This window comes from Leptidea sinapis, chromosome 38, assembly GCF_905404315.1.
Source record: "Leptidea sinapis chromosome 38, ilLepSina1.1, whole genome shotgun sequence".
NCBI lineage: Eukaryota > Metazoa > Arthropoda > Insecta > Lepidoptera > Pieridae > Leptidea > Leptidea sinapis.
The window spans coordinates 8,298,434-8,314,420 of NC_066302.1; the positions used below are offsets into that span (position 1 = coordinate 8,298,434).

At 34.6% G+C, this 15,987-nt stretch overlaps 2 protein-coding genes and 2 non-coding genes across 4 annotated transcripts in view; 3 read left to right on the plus strand and 1 right to left on the minus strand.

Moving 5' to 3' along the window:
- Nucleotides 1-2,307: 2,307 nt before the first annotated feature.
- On the plus strand, nt 2,308-6,180 carry LOC126975950 (methylated-DNA--protein-cysteine methyltransferase, inducible-like). The gene is made up of 2 exons (XM_050824076.1): nt 2,308-2,806; nt 3,126-6,180. The coding sequence occupies exons 1-2, from the start codon at nt 2,483-2,485 to the stop codon at nt 3,372-3,374; spliced, it is 573 nt and encodes a 190-aa protein (XP_050680033.1). The 5' UTR covers nt 2,308-2,482; the 3' UTR covers nt 3,375-6,180.
- Nucleotides 5,532-5,604, plus strand: Trnak-cuu (transfer RNA lysine (anticodon CUU)). The gene has a single exon. It is a non-coding gene; the product is annotated as a tRNA-Lys (tRNA).
- Nucleotides 6,088-15,987, minus strand: part of LOC126975933 (ATP-dependent translocase ABCB1-like) — a 34,729-nt gene continuing 24,829 nt past the window's right edge. The window contains exons 12-23 of the mRNA XM_050824051.1: nt 15,560-15,743; nt 14,253-14,335; nt 12,060-12,218; nt 11,754-11,858; nt 10,740-10,901; nt 9,984-10,187; nt 9,512-9,753; nt 9,283-9,442; nt 8,820-9,014; nt 8,504-8,710; nt 7,984-8,130; nt 6,088-7,155 (exon numbers count right to left, since the gene is read on the minus strand). Coding sequence (XP_050680008.1) covers nt 6,961-7,155; nt 7,984-8,130; nt 8,504-8,710; nt 8,820-9,014; nt 9,283-9,442; nt 9,512-9,753; nt 9,984-10,187; nt 10,740-10,901; nt 11,754-11,858; nt 12,060-12,218; nt 14,253-14,335; nt 15,560-15,743 — 2,043 coding nt within the window. The 3' untranslated portion in view covers nt 6,088-6,960. The remainder of the gene's footprint in view (nt 7,156-7,983; nt 8,131-8,503; nt 8,711-8,819; nt 9,015-9,282; nt 9,443-9,511; nt 9,754-9,983; nt 10,188-10,739; nt 10,902-11,753; nt 11,859-12,059; nt 12,219-14,252; nt 14,336-15,559; nt 15,744-15,987) is intronic.
- Nucleotides 13,547-13,619, plus strand: Trnak-cuu (transfer RNA lysine (anticodon CUU)). The gene has a single exon. It is a non-coding gene; the product is annotated as a tRNA-Lys (tRNA).

Consider the following 15,987-nt stretch of genomic DNA (forward strand, 5'->3'; position numbering starts at 1 on the left):
TCCTAAGTATTTGTAATCCTTCACCCACGGTATGGGTGTTTCATACAATTTAATGACGTCGGTCGGTCGTTTTTTAGCGCGGATGCTATTCGCTTTACCGAAGAGTACCGCTGCACTCTTGGTGGGGTTCACTTCAATCCGCCATTTTCTGAACCAGTTGCCTAGTTCATCGGCGGCGGCTTGAAGCACTTTAATGTTCCTGCTCAAGGTTGAGCGGTACAATAGAGCGGAGCCAAAGTAGAGTGCCGTATCGTCAGCGTACTGAGCGAGCTGGACACTCGGAAACTTGGGAATGTCGCTCGTGAAGAGCGAGAAAAGAGTGGGAGAGAGGACTGAACCCTGTGGCACGCCAGACCTGATGGGTCTGGGTGAGGATAGGGTGCCCTCTACTGGATATCGGAAGGAGCGATCGGTAAGGTAGGCTCGTATGATGCGCACGAGCCTGTCTGGTACTCCCAATTGATACAGCTTGAATACTAAGCCGTTGTGCCATACCTTGTCAAATGCCTTCGCGACATCGAAAAACACGGCTGCCACGCTACCACTAGCGTGAAGTTGACGCCGTACGAGAATGTACTCGGTGAGTCGGTGAGCCTGCTGGGGACACGAGTGAGCGGTTCTGAATCCGAACTGTATGTCGGGTATCAGGTTGAGCTCCGCGATGTAATGATTAAGACGCGCGAGAATTAATCTTTCGTAAAGTTTCCTGATCGAGTTAATTAAGCTAATAGGCCTATAGCTACTCGGATTAGCTTTAGGTTTATTGGGTTTTGGGATACCGATAACAATGGAATCCTTCCATTGTTCGGGGAACGCGCTATTAGACAATAGAATATTAAGGATGGTAACCAATAAAGTAATAAGAGTCGAGGGTAGGATTTTAAGAACCCTATTGTTGATAGTGTCGGGCCCCGGGGCCTTCTTGGAGTTAAGCTCCTTAATGATTAGCTTCACCTCTTCGTAAGAGGTGGGTTTTATTACATCGCCAGAAGGGCTCAGAGCGGAGCGACGTTCAACTTCACGATCAACTTCGTCAACGTGTGTCGGGTCGGATTTTCTTGGGAATACAAAAAGTGAGAACTACCGACAAATCATTTGGGAGCTTCTTTATGCTTATAAAGCTTTAGGATGCAATATGTCACTCAAGATTCATTTTTTGGACTCTCATTTAGATTTCTTTCCTGAAAATCTTGGAGCCGTATCAGATGAGCATGGTGAAAAGTTTCATCAGGATATAATGCAGATTGAATAACGCTACAGTGGGAAATGGTCAGCAGCAATGCTTGATGATTTCTGTTGGTTAATTCACCGAGAAACTCCAATAGAAACAATGAAAAGGAAACAAACTACAAAATAACAATTTTTCTCACCATATAATGAGATAGCTGGCCGATATTTGTTCATTTTGTGACTATAATTTAGGAGATTTCAATGTAAAACTTAGACTGTAATATTTATTCATTTCGTTATATTGATGTTTTAATAATATTATTTGTTAATTAAATAAATATTATATTGGAAATCTACGTGTGGTACTTAATTGTATGTCAGATTCCGTGTTTAGAGCACAAGATATGAAGAATTCATGCATGAAAACAAGAAGGAGAAAAAATTTTTTTTTTGTAATTTATTTTACGAATTTTCGTTTTCTAAAAGAAAACTCTACTCGTGTAATATTCAGGGTAATGTGCTTAATTATTTATATAATAAATGTGTAAGACTTCCTTAGATATACCATGTAATAAAAATGTGTAAAATATGTGGTTAAAATTCTGGCGGGTAAGTTTTTGATTAATAAGTTTATTGATCTTTAAATATTTTATAATTTTATTAACCTTTAAAATCATTTTTATTATATTATATAGTAATGATGTGCAAAAAAAAAAATTAAAGCCTAAAAATTAGGGTTAACTAACTTCTGCTAATATGTATTCTGTTATAATTTCAGATTCAGGACCCTCACCTACGACTTTATTGCAACATCTGAAAAACGAATACCAAAGACTGTCTAAACCGAAACTACAACGCAAAACAAAACTATTAATAAAATATTAATAATGTTAATTGTTCTTTTCTTTGAGATAACTAAAACGTATCCTTTAGTTTAAACTAGTTAGACTTTGCTTAGGTCAATATTAAAATTATCAAAAGAGAACCTTAAAATTAGACATAATTTATAATTAAATTATATATATTAGTTAATTATCGATAAAAATTATATATTGATTACAACCCTATATATTTATTATATTGGCAGCTCTGATATTACGTCATTAGTTGATTATGTTGGTATCATGATTTAGTGCAATACAATACAAGCGACATTTTGTCTCTTGAACGTAGTGTTTAAATTCTTTGATATAAATAATTTCTAACGTTTGTTGCGAAATTGCAACTGAGATTAGATGGTTTATTTAACCTTAATATTATATCCTTTGTGCTTCAATTATTCTTTATGTAACCAACTTACGTGTCTTGTCTTATGTTTGTAAACATGAACTTATCCGATATAGTTGGAACATATTCAAGCAAATCAAACAAAAACAACTATGTAAGCCTCTATAATTCCCCATTGGGTAATATAATTACAGCGGCAGATGACGAGTATTTGTATGCTGTGTGTTTTGAGGATACAAAAAATATGGATAAAATATTTAAAAATATAGCAGAATCGAGTTCATGTAATTTTGTACATGAACAAAATAAAACTTTAAAACAATTTCATTCAGAACTAACAGATTATTTCAATGGAAAACTTAAAAAGTTTTTGACCCCTATCAAAACAATTGGTTCTGAATTTCAAAAGGTAAGGAAAAGAGTGTGAGCCCATACATACTTATGTTTGTAAATAAAATAAGAAATACTAATGTGCAGAGCTAGATTTATTATTAATAATAATAAAATATCTACAATTAATTATAAAATCAAAAACTTAACAAATAGTTAACACTAATTAGAATCAAATTACTATTAAGATTTATTTTCTTGGTAGTAATTATTTTAAATCATAGGAATTGTACTTTTGACTCATATTAATTATTTTATTTCAACATACAGATTTTAGCATCTACCAACTTCGAATACCTTAGAATTTTGATAAAAAGATAAGGTTTATTATTTTACAGGAAGTCTGGAATAAATTGGTTGAACAACCATATGGTTCAACACAATCCTATGCTGATCTGGCCAAATCTTTAGGAAGATCGAGTAGTCATTCCAGAGCAATAGGTGCTGCATGTGGTGCAAATGCACATCTCATTGTTGTACCATGTCATAGAATAGTAGCATCAGCACACAAAGGTGGATTCTCCTGTGGAATAGATCGCAAAGAGTGGTTATTAAATCATGAGAAAAAGTACTCTTCCACAAAATAGGTCTTTAATATAAGTGTGTATCTTAAAAGATGTGGTATGCTAATTTAAGTTCTTGGCTTCTTAATATTTTTAGCTTTCTGCCTTTTTATATTGAGAGGCATTAGGGTCAATTAAAAACTTCAACTGTTGACTATCACCATGATTGTGCTCGAAGTACAATCATCTTCACCCACCATATACCAATGTGACTTCGGTTTTGGAATGGATATGTCTATTATTGTTTGACACCTTACTGATACCGGTCTACTACAATCATAAATGATTAAACTAATTTATTAGTAGTAGGTACAGCATTAGAGATAACTATTCTGTGATAATACTTTTAAGTACTGTGAACAAAAACTGAATAGTATAAAAACTAATTAAATACTGTAAATGAAAATTTTGTGAACCCAGAAATATAACTGTATGTCATTTATAATAGTAACTATTAAGTTGTGTAACTAGTTAAAAAATTTATTACACAGATTTAATAAATTATATGTACGATATATATATATATATATATAGTATATACAACATAGTAGGTCCCTGTATTAATTCAATGATAAAATTTAAATACTATCCAACAGAACTAAAAAAAAATCTAATGAGCAGGTCAGGCTAATTGCAAGCAAACCTTAGATTAACATTTCATTATTTTACTTCTAAATTTGTGCAGTAAGTAAAAAATTAAATAATTGCTTGCAATTTGCGTAGACCAAAAAGATGGCATATACTAGACAGCCATGATTAAATATAGAGAAATTCCTATTGAGGAATCTACTCTGATCACCTATAATCTCAGTATGCATGTGTTCATAGTGTCTTGACTGATTGCATGATAAAATTATGTAAAAAAAACAATATCAGACCACCTAAATAACTGTCTTTCAATCTTTTATCTATTCATCATCAATAATAGGAAACATAACATATTATTTGCTTGATTATTGATAGTGCTTTGTTTATAGATGACCTGATGAGTTTATTAAATTTTGTGTGGAACATTATATCTGCCTTTAACGAAACTTCTTCACTACCACCATCACTCTGTCAAGAGCATATTGATTAAAGACAACAAAGAAGTAGTATCCATGAAGATGGCCACTTATTCTTTATGTAATTATAAAGAACTGTGGGATGGCACTATTTATACTGCACTATTGAGCAAAATTGAAACATATCTACATTCATTAAATTTAGAATAGACAGCCCAATGCACTTGATATTTTCAGTGAACTTCACCTTTCAAGGTGTGGTTCCCTGTATTCAACAAGAATGATTGCGGTCTCCCAAGATCGTGACAATCAGTGGTTGATTGTCAGTGCAGCCTCTTTTTTTAATGAAAATAAGGGATGAGACAAGCAGGATATTCAGCTGATGGTAATTGATACGGCCTGCCCATTACAATGCAGTGCCACTTAGGATTCTTGAAAATAAAAACCCAAAAATTCTGAGTGGCACTACAACTGCGCTCATCACCTTAAGACATAAGATGTTAAGTCTCATTTGCCCAGAAATTTCACAAGCTAGGACGCCCTTCAAACCGAAACACAGTAATGCTTATACATTACCCCTTCACGGTAGAAATAAGTGCCATTGTGGTAGCCTAATCTAGCCCGTATCCCATGCAATTTACCTGAAAGTGCTACGATAAGACCATTATTACTATTAATATTTATTTATATATTTATATACTATTATTGTTACTGCTGTAATTCCTTGGTATTTGTAGCAGTGAATTCCGGAGCCAAGTTACTGGCACCAGCAACCTTCATATCCGAGTCTCCTATTGTCAATTCATTCCCCAAATCATTGCCGCTTATCCAAATTGTGTTCGGTGCTCCTGTTATCGCAGGCAAGTTATTGTAATCTGTTGAGTGTTAGAATGCAGGTTATTTTGTGCCATGCCTGCACAGCAATAATGCACATTGTTTTATATTTTCATAGGCATAAGAGTTCAACTCCCCATTTTGATCCATCCGTGGATCCAAATAAACAAACGTTGCTTAGCGCCCAGAGCGGTCCAGTCTTATTCCCTGGTGGTTGACATGGATTTGACACTATGTTATCACTTAACAGTTATCAGTGTCCAGCTGTACCTGATGTCAGAGCATTTACGTTTATATTATTCATGAATGTCACGATATCGGTATTTCAAAAGGTAAATTCACAGCCCGGCTAGCTCAGTCGGTAGAGCATGAGACTCTTAATCTCAGGGTCGTGGGTTCGAGCCCCACGTTGGGCGTGAACCGATTTTTGAATTAATCATTTAATTTTTAAGAAGTCAAATAATTTTTAAAATGTTATTTATGACATTTTTGTAGAATTTGTCTAATAATAAGATACAATAAAACAATTATGAATAAAATCGATAAATTCGGCAGACATTTACCTTTTTTGGCAATCTACCACTTCCTCCCAAAATAGCACCGATATACTTAATGACAATTTATTTTTAGTTTTCACATTCCCTATATTATGTTTACAAACCTAAGACTCACATGTATTCAAAAACTAAAATGGAGACGAACTAGTAGATGCAGTAACCAATTGTACAAAACTTATAATGGACAAAACTTGTAATGATGCAAAAAATTAACCAGGATATCATATTATGTACCCTTATTACTCTAATGCTCTAGTGCAGTCAAATTATTTTATTATCTCACTAGGGCCGCGGCCGTAGGTAATAAAAAGTTTACTAGCGTAATTGAAGCGAAATAATATCCACGTTACGTACAAGTGTATTGAAAAATCTGTTTACATTTCGTTTCTAGTTCTACCTTGCAACACTATTAAGTGAATAAAATTCTGACATGGCTGGCATTTTTTCTAGTAAATCCTGTAGATATTATTTATTACTATTTAGCTTATATAAACAAACTTACAATATGTACAGATTTTTTTAAACTTAAGTATAAATAAATAAACAAGCACTTATTAAAGTTTAAAAACTATTACGTATTAAGCCTAAATTATTCATTTACACATTAAGCTGCCCGTCCACTGACGGGAAGAAGAGAGAAGTGGAGCGAAGCAGTACAAATTTTGACAAGTAGAACTTTTAAGTCCACTCTACATAAAAATTAATTCAATCCGTGTATTGAAAGGAGAGCAAGATACTTTTTCGATAATTGAGTCTTAATCATGGGATTAGGTTTTGTGTCAAGCTGACATGCCCAATTTAATCTTTTGCACTACCTCTTTTACACTCATAAATCGATACGCATTCTTGTACACAGTAGAGCCCGTCAGTATCTCTGACCGCTTGTCATTAGCCTCTACCCTGCGCTTTGTTGCTTCGTAAAGAGCCAAAAGTTTTTCTTTTTACCAGTTACCATAATTTCGGAAAAGGTTGAACTCTAGAGACGTCATTCTCATTCACCAATAACAAAAAAGCGTCGGACTTCACCCGTGTCGTGTGACTTATAAATGAGTCGTCGCGTATTAATTATGACCTACAACCGCCCTAATTTAATGGATAAACTAAGTCCATAATTTACTAATCCATATTAATTCCTTTCACCACTCTGATTATTAGTTCCGCGTCAATGGACAGGCAGCTTTAGATTTTTCACGTTGCCTAAATAATAGAAAAAGATCAAGCGTATCCTCGTCGATTTAGTTTATAATAGAGTCCCTTGAGCTGCATGAGTTGGTTATGATCTCCGGCCTCTGCCACTCTGCCGTCACTCAGCACACAGATGCGGTCCGCGTCCCGCACCGTGCTCAGCCGGTGTGCGATCATCACGCACGTGCGCCCGGCCTTGGCTGCGTCCAGCGCCTCCTGCACCACCTGTCGACCACACCACGCCGCGGCGTAAGTTACATTCAACACAACCTGCCTACCAGAGAAATATATATCCTGAACACTAGAAAAATGTAGAGAGGCACATATTAATATTATTATAGTTCATCATAAAACCAACTTTAATTTCTGGCCCCAAGGCGCTGAACTTCCTGGCCAATTAAAAATTACTTTCAGTAGGGTGGCCAAATCGATACGTAGGTACGATATCTTTACATTCTGCACAGGACTGAACTGTTATAATGTATCCATCATACCACCACGAGTTTTTTGCTAAGGGCCATCTTGTGTCAATAACATGACACAACAACTACAGCACATTCGAAACGCATCTAGGAACTTAGTAAAAAATATTTGTGCTATAACTAGCAGTAAACTGCTGCTCACCACTGTTACAATGTGTTCCTGGTAGTTTTATTCGTAGTATGGGAGCTGTCTATTTGTTAATAGGTATCTAAGTATGCATCCCTACTGTGTGCCCATACCATTCCTATCCTATACTAGTGCTTGCTTGCCTAATATAATTCATACTTACATTGGTTAAACTGCGACTCATTTTAACAGTTTTAACTTTGTGTTTTTATGTTACAAATATATACTTATATGTAATTACCTAATGTAAGTAATTAGTAGAGGAAAAGCCGGCCATCGTCTGCTAAATATGAAATGTACTAATTTGTCCTCTTCTAAGCATAGGTATCTTATTTTATTCGCTGATATTTATGAGTTATAACGGTATCAAAAACCTTTTTCCTCTTTTAACAATTCAATCGAGTAAAAGTTGAGAAATATTTCTAAGTTAAATCATACAAATACCTTTTCACTTTCTGTATCTAAAGCACTTGTAGCTTCGTCCAGTAACAACATTTGTGGTCGTCGAATCAACGCCCTCGCAATGGCTACTCTTTGTTTCTGTCCACCAGATAATTGGGTACCTTTAGATCCTATATTAGTGTCGTAACCCTAAAATATTGCATTATAATTATAAAAATGATGTTTAGAAGTATTCAATATTTCATTATTCATATAAGTTCTGCGTACCTAATAGAAATAAAAACATGAATTTCTTATACCTATTCTCTATCTGGAGAACAAAATACCGTTCATAAAATATTATAATGGCGGTGAAGGCCAGATTGCAATTAATATTGATTTTGCTCAAATTTAATATTAACTTTAAATAGATATTATCTCACAAATATTGCTCATTTATGTGGTCTAGTGAAAGAGGCCAATGCGTTTTAAAGACCAATTTCGGCATTCGAACGATTGGTATAGATTCCTTTCAACCTTTGTGTAGCATCTACAATTACATATTACATATATTACATATTACCATAGGAAGTGAAACAATAAAATTATGTATGTTAGCTTGTTTAGCTGCATCTATGATTTCATCCATATTAGGTTTCCTAGAGTTATCACCGTATGCGATGTTTTCTCCAATCGTTCGGTCAAATAGAATAGGTTCCTGTTGAACAAATCCTATAGTTTGTCGGACATCAGCAAGGCATAACTTTGGCAAAGGTATGCCGTCTTGGGCCTGAAAAAATAGAAGAATAATATCTTAATAATTTTAAATGGTTTCTGAGATGATTGATTGATGATTACCGAAATTCTTTTTCCATTCTTCCAAAAATGATAACACTTACCACAATACCTTCATCTGAATCGTAGTATCTTTCGAGAAGTTGGATTATAGTACTTTTACCACAACCACTGGAACCGACTAAAGCAATCGTCTTTCCTTTCTCAATTTCTAAATTAAGACTGTTAAGCACTTGTACCAAGGGTCGCGTTGGATATTTGAAGCTAACATTTTGTAAGCTAGCCTCGCCCGTTCCACGCTAAAATAAATATGAATTGTTTAGAATACTATATAGTAAAAAAATTAACACAAAATATGATAAAATGATACAATAACACAAAAATAATTTGGTCCCAGACATCTTAAGCATAAAGAATAGTATTTCTCTTAGTGTCAAATTTACAAATTCGATCGGTAGTGAAGCATTGATGCATAGTAGCTGGTTAAATTTAATTTACGATGGCCGAATATGTTTTGTTCACTTTTCCGCATAATTGCAAGAAATTTGAATAAAAAGCAACACTTACGAAATTTACTGCTGCTGGAGTATCTGGGTCTTTTATTTTGGATTCTCTTTTTAAAAGGACCATCACACGCCCTGCAGCCTTTATTCCCTTCTGAAAATTAGGTGCAAAAGCAAAAGCCTGTGTTGCTGACGCAGAACCCATAAGGAGTGTTTGGGCTGACCTGAAATTAAAATCCTCAAAGTTAATAAAAATAAAATTTACGAAAATACTGCTTGATCGCCAAACTTACTTCAAGATAATTCCATATTCGATTTGCTCGTTGACCATAAGAGTCCCTCCGTAATACAATGTTGCAGCGTAAATAAAGTTGAACAATCCTCGTGATAGGCCAAAGACAATGCCACGCCAGTGCGCGGTTCTCTTGGCCAAGTGTACGGCTGGAAGAAGCTGAGTTGCATACTCTTTGAGGAATGTCTCCTCACGTCCCAACGATGCTACCGTTCTCACATTAGCAACTGCCTCGACAGCAATCTGTTTGAAAATCAACAAATAGGTACATGATAAAATATAAAACAAATAATCATATTGTTCTGATTTGCGCAAAACGTATATAGTTTTCAGTTTCTTTTATTATTATTGTTCCACTTCAGAATAAACGGGCTATGAGGGCAGCCTCGAATTTTTTTTTTTGAAAATGAACAATTTTTATTTTATATAATCATGCAAGCTTTAATAAGACAGAAAAACTTTCAAAGATTTACCTTGGAGCTTGTCTCCATTGTTTTAGCAGTTCCGAATGATTGTGCGCTAACCATTCTACCTTCTTTGTACAACACTGCGGCCAAAAAAGGCACAAAAGTCAAGGCTACCAATCCCAACCGCCATTCGTAGTACAATGAGACACCTAGAGCAAATGAGAATGTACCAAAGGCTTGAAGAACTGTACCGATTCGTTGTCCTGTGGCCTGAAAATATTATCTCTTAGAATCTCTTAGAATATTCAAACTATTTGTATCTTTATACGATCTATTTCTATCCTAATGTGGAGTGTGTGGAGGAACGCCTTATATATGCATTACACTCTGCCATGCCCAATCAAACTGTGGAATGAGCTTCCTTGTGGGGATATCTTAACTGCTTAAAAGACCGGCACCACTTTTGTGATTCCCCAGGTATTGAAGGAGAATATGGGCCGCGGTAATCACTTAACATCAGGTGACCCGTACGCTCGTTTTACCTTCTCTTCCATAAAAAGCCATCTATGGCAGAAAGCACAAGGGCCTTTTGACAATATTATATGGAAACAAATAGGTAATACTTATTAGTTTAAACACCTTTAGTCCAGTAGGTAATAAATAATCTATTCGACAATCAATCGCTTGTTTTGGCTTAGTGCACCAGAAACATTTTTATTGAGGGATTCAGTTGCACAATCGACACACGTCTAATACCTAATACAATCGATTAATTAGGGCAAGGGGCAAATAGCTATGATAGTAAGATATTATGTATCTCACCCCCTGTACTGTAGCAGCTTCCCCAGAAAGCCTAGCACACAAAGCGCCAGTCGAATTGGCTTTGTCGTCGTAGAATCCAATCTCCTGTTGCATCAACTTTTCCAACATTAGTCTCCTTAATCGTTGTGTCAGATATTCTCCGGCTATCCCGTACATTGACACCTAATCACGAAATATGACAATTATTTTTTCCTACAAGGAATTTATTAAAGTACACCACATCTTAATACAAGTATAATAAAATTTTCTTATTTCTTGTTTGTCTAAATTAAATGACAATTATGGTGAACATAAAAATTACAAAAAATTTCCCTAAGTCCCTTTGGAAAAGAAACAATTAAAAATAAAACTAATTAGTATTAGGTAAATGGTTACAAAAAAAGAAGAATTGAAAGTGAGTACAAATTTTAAATTTTACCATTAATTAAAAAAAAAGAAACTACTTATTCGACTAATGCAGATCGGAGTTGAGATTGAGAGAACTATTATAATATTTACGTTATTAAAAATATGGTCAACTTTTGGACAGGAAGGGTTTATCAAAGGATATAGATAATATTTTATGTAAATAATATTACTTATGTATAAACCTCTTAAATACCATTTTTTAAAAGAATATTTTTTTTAAATATACATGATGGGAATTTTTGAAATTCTAATTTAAGTTTTTATTATATATTAATTTACTTCTTCTATACATACAAACTCCTATTCTTTCATATTATATTCCTTCAATATGTGATTTTAAACCCCTTTTTAAATAAAAATGTTTGAATTATAATATTAAATATTCTGAAAACGGCAATACACACTGTTAAACTTACGGTTTAAGGTATTATTAATAGTTGGTTGGCGTAGCCTTCACCTGAATCTTCGTGTCACAAGTTATACTGATTAACATGGATGGACATATTATATCCATCACATATTGGGTGAATTGTCCACAAATAAAATATAGCTTAATTTGGACAGAATTTATTAAAAATATCTATTCCATTGTTTCCAATCACTTACCGTCAAAAAGTTAGCAATGCCACTGAACACACCGACTCCGACAAATATAAGCGAATATTTTCTCACTTCTGCTTGCACTGCATCAGTGTCCGGATTAGCCAGGACCTAAAATTTGATGATATCGTATTATATAACACAACGGTGTTATTTGCAAGTGTTGTTTTTACATTTAAGGCAGCGGCATCGTCAGCACGTTGGTTCTGGCACCAGCCACCAGAACAAACACAAAAAGTGAGATACGGCCGTTACCTCTACTATATAACAAATAAACTCTACTAAATAAATATTATTTTCATCGAAACTTACGCCGATAAAATCACCAAGAACAACACCAAGTAGCGGCATAGCAAATCCGCTGACCAGAGACGAGATACTGGCCGCTGTGACTGACTTCCACTCCGGTTTGTTTAGACTGACCACTTTGAAGAATGATACGTTCGGTTGTTCGTCTATTTCTTTTGATTCCTGAAACCAGCAACAATTAGCTATCAACTTAAAGCCTGCATGTCTAGTCATAAACATTGATACAACTTAAAAACTCGGAACGTGTTTATATGATATTTCACAATTTTACTAGATTTAATATTGTCTCAATATTGGAAAGGGGTGATAAAAAACAAAATTGTAGTAATTGCTTTCCACGTGAGGTTATGAAGCCGTCGGTCCTTTTCGAGACAAAACTATGTGCGAGTCGTATGCCCGTATATCGTACTATCGGTAAATATACCAACACGTCCTTTGTCCAAGATCTAAAAGATGAGTGCATCCGCGAGCTATTAGAACTGTAGATGCTGTTAAAGCCAGAATTGTTAAAGTCGAAATCCAAAAGAGAAGCAAAATAAATATTGCGAGAAATCAAGTTTCCTGTTTGGACTCTTTCGCATAGGTATCAACAAAGACCCAAGCTTCGTGCTTCCCAATCTCTACAGAGGGTGACTCGACCGCCGACATAGAGTAGCTTGAAATATCTAGAACAAGCGCCGACCCCATGGAATCAATACGTAAAATAATTGAAGTCGAAGGTCATTTCGAATAGAATTTTTATTTATTGGTAATTAAAATTTGAATTTATTGCTTCAATAAATTAAAATTTTTATTCAAATATTTTTATTCAAAATAGGATAATATGAAATGGATTATTGAACGTCAAAAACTACCACGACGGCGCGGCGGTAGAAAGTTATTTATGTTATTGTTACCCCATAAACATCTTTTAACAATTCTTTTGAATTTCGTATCACATTTGTTTTTAAAATTTTCTTCGATCATGTTGTAAAAGCATATAACATCACCCCACAAAAGAAGGTACTAACTCGACTTAGCCGAGTAGTAGCCTGTTTGTTCCTGGGGACAATATTATGATTATCAGTTTCTAGAAAATTGGCTTATGTGCCTATAATAACTAACTACTACATACGTACATAACATTATCAAGAATATATTGAGACGCAACAGTTAAAATGTTTTTTTTTAATGATTCTTTAGGACCTACATTATAAATAGTGCGAATAGAATACTTATAAGTTTTATTACGATTAAATGACGTTCCTTATAAAGGAATAAAATATAAATGTCTTTTATTTGTAACATAACTTAAATTTGAGATCATAATAGATTTTAAGATTTTTAAAAATAAAGCTACCTTGGCGTAAACGACGAATTAATATTCCGATACATGTAGTTATTCGAACAAAAAATAAATGGCTAGAAAGTACTTACAAAAGTGTATGTGTATTCGATTTAAATTTAAGTTTCAACAATATTATTATAAATATTTCAACAATATCTTTGAAGCCCGGCTAGCTCAGTCGGTAGAGCATGAGACTCTTAATCTCAGGGTCGTGGGTTCGAGCCCCACGTTGGGCGATCATTTTTTCTTATTATCTCATTCGATTTTTTATTTAATTATTAGAAAAATATCTTTTTAACCATTTGTTATTAAAATTTTTTATTGAATCATTCAGTAACTGAGCGATCAAGTGAAAGATCTGGGCGATACCAGTACAAGCGACAGATACTAGTGTTTTATGTTGAGTGTTACCTTTTGGTACATAGGGAATATTCCTTATATTATATATACCAATAGTAATTATTAATAATAATAGACATCACTGACGGCAGTGTTTTATCTGTTTTAATATATGTTATTATTAATATTATCAAACTATTAAATAGAACCCGGATCACGCTGACGTCTGGTATTCTACAACCGCTCGTTTTGCAAGAAATTTCTTGCCTCGCACAGCAGCTTTGTTGAATTAATTACCGGCTGCTGTTTTCCCGAACCGATACGGCTTAGGGACCTTCAAGAAAAGAGCATACTCCCACGTTAAAAGCTGACAACACGTGTCTTGACCCCTGGTGTTGCGGATGTCCATGGTTGGTTGCCTCACCCCTCCCCATCACGTTAGCGTCATGCCCGTATGCCCCCTCTCATATAAAAAAATATGATGTTTTCCTCACCCTGTAGTAACGATAATATGTTATTAATTCACTTACAGGTATCTTAGTTTCGAGGAATTCATCTTCATCCTTTTCACTGACCACAGACGCAGTCCGCGTTAAAGCTTTACTTTCATTGTCTAAAATCATACATAATATTATGTATATAACATATAATATATTAGAAGCAGGCGGACTTTTATTGCGTAGATTGCGGCCTATTACTTCAACTAATGTAACTTTTTTTAATGGATTGGAATGTCACAAATACTAAATGTAACGGAGAGATTAAGTACAATAAATTCGTGAGCTGCATTATGTTCGGTGTAGCCGTTCCTGATATATAAATAGACAATAATCTATTAAACGATTGTTTGGCCTCGGTAATGTAAGTACCTGTACCTAAATTGTATGCCGGAGTATTTGCCGCAGACAAGTTCACTTCGCACTTATGCTTTTCGGTGTAGGTAATAAAAGCCAAAACACCTACGCTACAGCTAAGCTACAGTAAAATTTATTTATTCATGTATAGGAAACAAACAGTATTATGATAAATATAATATACAAATCTTGTCAAATTGTCATGGCTAGGGGATCTAAATCCCACTTATTTTACAAGAGCCTGGCAATATAGACTGGCTGTCTTAAAACACCATAGTGCTGCATTTGCGGGAAGTTTTCGCTACAATGCAACCAAATGCTGGAATAATCTACCACCTCCTCTTTGTGAATTACGAACCGTCGAAATTTTTCTTTGGACAACAAGTCACGATTCTTGGAACAACAAAATCAGCTTTGGTAACATTGGTGTTGAAAAACAATTCTATTATAGACTTTTTGGTATTGAGATTTATGTATATATTAGGAATTATTTATTAATGTAGAGCACGCTGTATCTCCAAAGTTAAACGGGCACCGCTGAAAATCAGTGCTGTTTCATAGTCACTACACGGCCGTGTCACACATAATCCAGAGTCGGTGACCCATTTCCTGCACTGCACAGAAACTCTCCAATATTAAATCAGTACGTTCATTTTTGATTTGTTTTGTACTTTTATCTTTTTATATTTAGTGTATCCTGTGAATATTTTGTGAAATCAATGTTCTTCTTTCTTTGTTTATTTGTGTAAATTGTTTTTTGGCAAAGTATTGCCTATGTTTCTATTACATTATATTAAATAGATATAAACGAGTTAGACAAACCATATTGTATGGGCACTGATCACCTGAAGAAATATTGTCGGCTCTAATAAAAAACGTAATGCCCCTCACAGACAGTCCCGGCCAGCCGTTGCTCACAAATTTTAATGGCGACTTATTTATTATAGCTAATAGATAATTTCACAGAAATCTCACTCTTTTACCTTCGCCAAAGTCTGGTGAGTACTGCAACATGACCATGTCATAGTAGTGACTTTTCTGGGTCATCAGATCCTCGTGGTTACCAACCTCGACGACCTGTCCGTTTTTGAACACGTATATCTTGTCCACGTTCCGTATTGTTGTAAGTCGGTGAGCTACAACAATTGTTGTTCGACCTTCAGCAGCCTGAGATGGAACAAGAAAAATCTCATGAATTTATAATCTTTGTGAATAATATTGCAATGACGATGACAAAGAAGATGGGAGTGTTTAAGTGAAAGTTTTTTAACTAATAACTTTATAGAGGATAATCAAAGAAAGTGATTTGATGACTAAAAACAAAATCTTGTAATGTCATAATAACGCACATAACCGTTTAAAAATCCCAATAAGTTTATATATTTTAATCTTGTAGGATTAGTAGGTACCT